General features: G+C 36.3%; 1 protein-coding gene across 1 annotated transcript; it reads left to right on the plus strand.

Moving 5' to 3' along the window:
* Positions 1-2,335: 2,335 nt before the first annotated feature.
* LOC107478147 (uncharacterized) lies at positions 2,336-5,025 on the plus strand. The gene is made up of 5 exons (XM_016098294.1): positions 2,336-2,513; positions 3,089-3,646; positions 3,790-4,080; positions 4,181-4,636; positions 4,916-5,025. Exons 1-5 carry the CDS (start codon positions 2,336-2,338, stop codon positions 5,023-5,025), a joined length of 1,593 nt encoding a protein of 530 aa, XP_015953780.1.
* The last annotated feature ends 2,899 nt before the right edge of the window (positions 5,026-7,924 follow it).

Raw genomic sequence — 7,924 nt, forward strand, 5'->3', positions numbered from 1 at the left:
TGTTTGATATGGATTAAATTTCCATTTTGGTTTTTGAAATTAACGTCATTATCCATTTTAGTTCCCGGAATTCAAAATACCTTATAGTGGTGCCCTAGATACACGTCCGGACATTATTTTAGTTTCTCAATTCTTTATGGTGTTGAGTCGGTGAACGAAATACTGAGGTAGCGAAATCTTGCCACGGTGAACACTACAACGACTAACTGATGCGGTAAGATTTGTTTTTGAATCCAGTGTAGTTCCTAAAACTCTAATTTATTCTCATTATTTATCTGAGTGCCAGTCTTTTCATCCTCTTTTTCTTATATTCTTTTTCTTCGTTTTCCACAAATTTAAATTTTCATTCCATTCAAAGATTCATTGCAAATATTGCTGATTTAGTAGATATTGATGGTCAAATGCGATGCTACGTGGTGATGAGGATTCAGTTACTTCCCACTTGATTGCATTGCTTGTCCATCACACCCTCACCTCATTAATTAAACTATCCCATCGAATGTGAACCCATTCGCATGTTGCCCAACACGTTTTATTTTCGTACTCCCATATCATTAGGGGTGGTAGTAAGTAAGGTGGAATAGAGTTTGGATCTAACCTTAATTTCGAGTTAAAATTTTTATATAAATTTAATTTTATTTTATCCGTGAGTTTATGAGATCCCAACTTTAACTTTATTCGTTCTTAGTTTGTGGATATCCGATCCTACCTGCATATTACAAAAAGATACAATATTATTATATAACTTAATGATAATTTAAAATAGAACTAATTTTTATTTTAAAAAATATTAAATTATTAATTAATGATCTTCTTTTAGTGGTTAAGAATTTTGCATTTAGTAAGACTGTGTGAGAGGTCTTTAGTTCAACATTTATTTGAAATATATTTTTATATAAGTATATAACATATACATACATAGGGTTTGAATTGATCGAGTAGAGTTGAGATTTAATCTACACCCTATTCAACTCGTACGAAAATCCTACCTGCACCCTATTCTATTCACTATGAATTAAATTGACAATTTTATCTGACTAAATTAAGTCAAGTTAAGTATTTGTCTCTATTCACTGTGGATTAAATTAGCAATCTTATCCGACTAAATTAGATCAAGTTAAGTAAGTTAAGTATTTGTAGACAAAGTGCATATTACCACTCTTACATATCATGCAAATTGATAAAAAAAAAAAAACAAGAGATAAAGAAAGAATGAAATATTTATGTTGGGCTCCAAATTAGGCTTGAAATAGCTTTTCTGTAACAGCTTTTTGTAGCAAACCTTCTGTGCCATATTTTGTTCATAAATTTATTTAGATATTCTTTTTTTTTTCTTTTTAAGTTTTATAAAATGGGTCTTTTGAATTTAAATTTGTGAAAGAAGAAAAAGAAAATAAAAAAAGACAAGAAGAAGGAAAGAGAAAGATAAAGAAGATTGGAACTCCTATAAATAATAAAAATAAATTAGAGTTTTAAAGGTTACATTGTGGGCTGAGTTTTTTAAATATTGTGAAAAGGTGTGTGTTTCTCTTTAATATTTTTCTTTAGGTGAGTTTAACACTGCTATGGGAGAGAAAGAATTTTTTGTCAGAAGATACAAAATGTCTCCAACGTTTTGTACATAATTTATTTTTTTTAATAAATAAAACCAAAATGGCACTACCGTTTTGTTTGAAATAAATAATTAAAAAAAAAGCATGGCTGAAAACGGCATTGCCATTTTGTGTAGGAGGCAAAAATTTTTTAATTTAAAAACACAAAACGGTGGTGACATTTTGTGTTGAAACAAATTTTACCGTTGGAAATGGTCAAAACGGTGGTGACGTTTAGTACAAGTATGAATAAAAAAATTTAAAATTAGCTATATAAGGTATGCTAGTGTTATGCAAGAAACACCTTGAGTAGAGTAGAAAGTGAACAACACAAAGTTATTTGCCTTCAAATTTTCAGAGAGCTTAGAGCTCTTTCTTCTTTAGCAATTGAATTTCTTCTTACTTCTTTAGCTGCTGAAGTTGTTCTTCATTCTTTAGCAGTTGAAATTATTCTGTATCTGTTGAGTGAAATAAGTTGTGGGTAAATGTAATAAGTGTATAAAATGGAGAGTTATGTTAGTTTAAAAATATATTTCAATGGTCAGGTTTTGTATGATACATATGAGGGTGTGAGTTTTTTGTGTGAGAATCCATGTGTTATTATTGTTCCTCTTTCAATAACATATGAAGGACTTAAGAGTGTACTCTGTCAAAGTGTAGGTCAGCAAGGCCGGAAGAGAGTGACCAATATTTTATATAGGCAGCCTTTGTTAGTATTTGGTGGTTTCGTTCAATTTCAAGTAATGCACGTGGCTGATGAAGCTAGTATACAAGGAATGTTTTCGACCTACCATCAAACTAGAGCACGATCCTCACTTATCGAGTTATATGTTGAGTTCGAAGAAATTGAAGATATTGATTTTCCGGAACCCAATATAGACTGGATGGGTTATAATACCGAAAGTGATGAAGAGTTTGAAGGTAATTATGAAGTTGTTGGTCCAACTGAAGATGTGGAAGAATGCTAATGTACTAGTGGATCAACATTCATCGGGAGAACCATCGTTTATGCATACTTTGAATCTTGATGCCATGCATGATCCAAAATTTCTTGAATATGTCAATACAGGTAATTTTATTATTATTATTATTGTTGTTGTTAAGAATATTTGAATTATTATTGTTATTGTTATTGTTATTGTTATTATTATGCAACGGTGGTTATAGAAATTATTATTATTATTATTATTATCATTATTATTATTATTAGTCTTTTTATGAAACGGAGGTTATTATTATTATTATTATTATTATTATTATGCAATGGTGATTATTATTATTATTATTATTATTATTATTATTATTATGCGTTACAAGAATTATTTGAATTATTATTAGTATAGGTACGTTATTGTTATTATAATTAACACTAATTATTATAAATATTATTATTAGTATCATTATCTAACGGATGTTATAGAAATTATTATTATTATTATTATCATTATTATTATTATTATTATTATTATTATTATTTTGTTTTATCATTCGTGCAGTTCCTACTGTTATCGTAGATGGTGAATTCGTCGTTGGAATGGAGTTTAACTCTAGAGAAGCTGTGATTGCAGCAGTTAAAGAGTATACTATTCAGAGGGGCGTCGATTATAGAGTGTATGAATCTGAACCGACAACATTTTATGCTAAATGCGTACATTATGGAACAAGTTGTGATTGGCTTATCAGAGTTAGTCTTATAAAAAGACAGTATTGTTGGGTGATAAGGAGGTATAACGGTAGTCACACGTGTATGAGATCTACCATCTCTCAAGATCATGCCAAACTGGACTCTGGTACAATTGCAGAAGCGATAAAATCATTGGTTGAAGCCGACCCATCTCTGAAGGTGAAATCTGTAATTGCTGAAGTGCAGTCGAAGTTCAACTATACAATAAGTTATCGCAAAGCATGGTTGGCCAAGCAAAAAGCAGTTGAGAAAATATTTGGTGGGTGGGAAGCTTCTTATGAAGCTTTGCCGACATGGTTTGAAGCAATGGTTGCAAAAGAACCATCAGCAGCTTTGAGTACGAAACTGCATATGCTTATCGAGGGGATGAGTTGGTTGAGGATCTCAGGATTTTGACGCGAGTCTGTTGGGCTTTCTATCCTTGTATTAAAGCATTCAGAAGCTGCAAGCCGCTGGTACAGGTAGACGGCACACACTTGTATGGAAAATATAAAGGGGCTCTCTTGGTTGCAGTATCACAAGATGGAAATGGGAATATCGTGCCTCTTGCATTTGCCATAGTTGAGGGTGAGACCGCCGATGCTTGGCACTTTTTTCTTAGCCATCTACGAACGCATGTAGTTAATCGAGATGGTGTTGGTCTTATATCTGATCGGCACGAGTCCATTATCTCAGCTGTAGGTCGTAGTGATGGAGCATGGCAATATCCGAGGGCTATTCACATGTTTTGCATCAGGCACATAGCTTCTAACTTCTTGAGAAGGTTCAAAGCGCCAGGAATGCAGAAGCTGATTGTCAACATAGGTAAATAAATTATTTACATTTTATGCAGTTTGTGACCGACGGTAAAAAGTTAACAATAAACTGATGGTATTATCTGGATTTCGTTGTTCTCTTATGGCAGGCTATTCTAGAACAATCCATGAATTCAACATGCGTTACGAGAGATATTGTGAGCGGGGTGTGACTTACAAGCAGTGGCTCGACAATATTCCTCGGTCACAATATGCCTTGGCATATGATGAGGGACATCGTTGGGGACACATGACCACTAACCTAGTGGAGTGCATTAACGGAGTTTTGAAAGGAGCACGTAATCTTCCTGTGACAGCCCTTGTCAAGGCAACTTTTTACAGACTTAATGCCTTGTTCACAAGGAAGAGGGCCGAGGCCGAGGCTCGTATAAGTGCAGGTCATCTATTCTCCGAGTATGCAACTGAGAAAATCCAGTCTAATCAAACGGCATCAGAAAATATCCAAGTTAATTTATTTGACAGGCAGAACGAAGTTTTTGAAGTACGGGAGATGCCCAGCGGTTTAGAGTTTGCAGTAAATCTGCGTCTAAGACATTGCAATTGTGGTGAGTTTTAGGTCGATCGAATTCCTTGTCGCCATGTATTTGCCTGTTGTGCAAACCAGCGCCTAGATTGGAAGCAGTATGTGCATAAGGTATATACAATGGAGAGATCCGAAAGGTGTATAGAACCCGATTCAGACCACTAGGAAATCCAACAACATGGCCTGTGTATCAAGGACCACGACTAGTACCAAATCCTCACCTCAGGCGAGTGGCCAAAGGTCGTCCTAAAAAAACACGCTTCTTGAATGAAATGGATATGCGTGATTTACGTGGTCCTAGGCGTTGTAGACTTTGTGGTGGTGAGGGTCACAGCCGAAGTAGATGCCCGCATCGTGGAGGAGCTAGTGCTAGTGGTTCGGCTCCGAATGAGTAGTTGTCAACTTGGCTGATTTTTTATTGTCCCATTTATGTTATTTACTCTTGTATTCAATTGTATCCATTTAACTCAGTTGCTCTTATTTTAGTTGTATCCATGTAATTGATTTAATCTCTTTTTTAGTGTTGTCCATTTAACTTGTTTAGGTGATATTCAGTTGAAGTTTGGTTCTTTTAAGTCACATTTCACACAATTCAATAGTTAAACTCTTACATTTTTAAAAAATTCGGACATAACCTCTTCTAAAAAAGGACTTAACCACCCTTTAGGGTTCTTTCAATCTCAACAATTCATCAACCATGTTCACAACAATCTAAACCCTAGTGTGCACTATCATTAAACAACAGTCTCTCTATATATGTATAATAAATATTACTACAATGGTTCATTTAGAGAAATTTTTCTTCATGCTTCGTGCCATTTTGGAACATCCTTTCTTCACCCTCTTTTTAATGGTTGACGGAGACCATCTAGAGGCACTTTTACGAGCTGGGTCAATCCTAAGATCATATCCCTTATCCTGGGCACCTGAATGATAACAAAAATTAGCCCTGGTCAATACTCATGTATCACTAATATGAATACCAACCCTAATCAAAAAACAATAGGGTGAATAGCAAACCTAAATCAACAGCCAAAAATAATTTAACACAATACTATTACTATATCACTAAATAATGTATCATAAACATAAATATCAATCCCATTCAATGTATAACAATCAAATTACCTGCACCAGCTTCGTCAACCATTTCATCACTTGTACCGCCCTCATCAACCGCATCAGGAACTAAACCGAGCTGATCGACTTCATGCTCCCTTGCACAAGTCTCATCAACCACATTGTCAATCTCCTCCTCATCCTCTTTGGGCATAGAAATCCGTGTCGGAGTCTGCCGACATCCAATCCCCCTATGGACACTCCTACCAGAATCAACAGAGCTCCTCGACATAGAGTACTCAGAAAAGGACCACGGTGGACGACTTGCATCCAAAGATAATCGACCAGGACCCTCTTGTTGCACCGGCACCTGTACAGGGTCCTGAGTAGAGAATAAATTATCTACCCATTGAGATGACTCAGGACCCTGAACCCAATCAATAATATGCCTATACTGTTCCTCATCATGTGTCGATGTCCCTAGTATTTGTGTCAACGAATAGTGCGGTGCCTGGGTTGGTATGTATTCCTCGTGCATCGTAGAGGGCTGTGTGTATGGCTGTATGGTAGGCTGAGTGAAAGGTTGTGCATATTCCTGTGAGTATGGTGGATATGATATAGTAGGCTGAGTGAAAGGTTGTGAATATGGTTGTGCGCATGGTGGGTATGCATATGCTTGTGGATGTGGTAGGTACGGATACGGTGGGTATGTATATGGCTGTGAATATGGTTGTTGATCTTGCCATGGTGGGTGTTGTTGCTGAGTTGGTTGCTCTTATTGATGTGATTGCTCTTGCTGTGGTTGCTGTTCTTCGCTGGCATGCTCGGAGAGACGCAGGTGATGACCGAAATTACGAACATACCAGTCCATGTACTGCTCAGAATGTTGATAATGGTCGCCATGTGCACCGGTTAATACGGATGCAGGACTGTTTAACCACTGTGAGATCCATCTTTCGTGTTCTATGCCCCAGTTTTTGTTTTTGGGTCCCATCAACACTATGTTGTGGGACGCGCCGAGTTTCATTGGTTCAACTGGCGGGTCTTGATGAAAGCCAAATTGTCTTCTGACTCTATCAGTGGGATGCCACTCCACAGTCTCAAAGCATATTAAAGGTACAGTCGCACTCCAGAGCTCTGCACCATCGTTGATCTCAAATGGAATAACATTTGGTGCAATTCGATTGGGACTGTATGCATCCCACACAAACTGTTAAAACACAGTAAGTCTCAAAGTTATAAATGAGCAATCATGAATTTAATATAGCATAACATCAAATCTAAATGACGAAACACATACCCCGTCCGGAGAAAGATCGTCCAACCTTCTCCTGACGTCAGTAGTTGTCCAATTTTTATAGTGCTCGATAGTTGATTGATAATCATTCCACCTAGCATATTGCAACAACTCATATTTTTATAAAAATTTGGACATAACCTCCCCTAAAACTGGACTTAACCACCCTTAAGGGTTCCCTCAATTCATAAATCATTTCAACCATCAACCACTCACCACATCAAATTAAATCATAAGTCATTCGTAATTTCAATTACTGTAGTAAAAATTACTAAATCAACATCTTAGCTAAATTTTACCTGCGAGCAAGTGGAAAGCTAGTATCCATCGGCAGTGGTCCTATTGATGGCATTCGTAACCATGCCCATACAAGGAGTAATGGCATAGGACCATCAATGTCCTTACAATCATACCTAGATGCCCGACATAAGGATCGATACATGTGTGCAAGGCAAGCTGAACCTGTAACACCCTACCATACAGAGTCTTATGCTTAAGTCATAATTCAGAGATGGCAAGGTATTACGACCTCTAAAAATAAAATTTTAGTACGTATAGTAGTATGAATGATTGATTATAATTAGGAGCCTTTGTAGAAAAAGGGGTAAACAAAAACCAATCGCAACTCAAAGCGCAACACTCCGATCGATAACGTAACGAACAAGGATAACCAACGCGTGATTATATATATACAAAGGAGTGTCAAAAACAGGAATATCAAGACTCAAGATCCGGCTGCGAAGATAACCGGTCCGAGCATAGCAATATATACATATGATAAAAATAAGGAAAACCCCAAAGGAAACCCAAAGGGACACAAATACATAAATCCTATTCTCCAAAATTCTCCCATAAGAGGAGTCATCACAGTTTGTATTATTTAATGGAGATAAAAGTATCTAAGCAAAACATATAAACCAAAACATAGCCCTGAGAACAAAGGATCTTCGCAAA

This window comes from Arachis duranensis, chromosome 3, assembly GCF_000817695.3.
Source record: "Arachis duranensis cultivar V14167 chromosome 3, aradu.V14167.gnm2.J7QH, whole genome shotgun sequence".
In the NCBI taxonomy this organism is placed as follows: domain Eukaryota; kingdom Viridiplantae; phylum Streptophyta; class Magnoliopsida; order Fabales; family Fabaceae; genus Arachis; species Arachis duranensis.

Excerpts from the sequence above, each read along its gene's own strand:
- LOC107478147 (XM_016098294.1), top strand. The coding sequence starts at position 2,336 with ATGCACGTGGCTGATGAAGCTAGTATACAAGGAATGTTTTCGACCTAC. Across the intron at positions 2,514-3,088 it reads AAGTGATGAAGAGTTTGAAG|TTCCTACTGTTATCGTAGAT; the intron begins GTAATTATGAAG and ends TCATTCGTGCAG. Across the intron at positions 3,647-3,789 it reads TATGCTTATCGAGGGGATGA|TATCACAAGATGGAAATGGG; the intron begins GTTGGTTGAGGA and ends TCTTGGTTGCAG.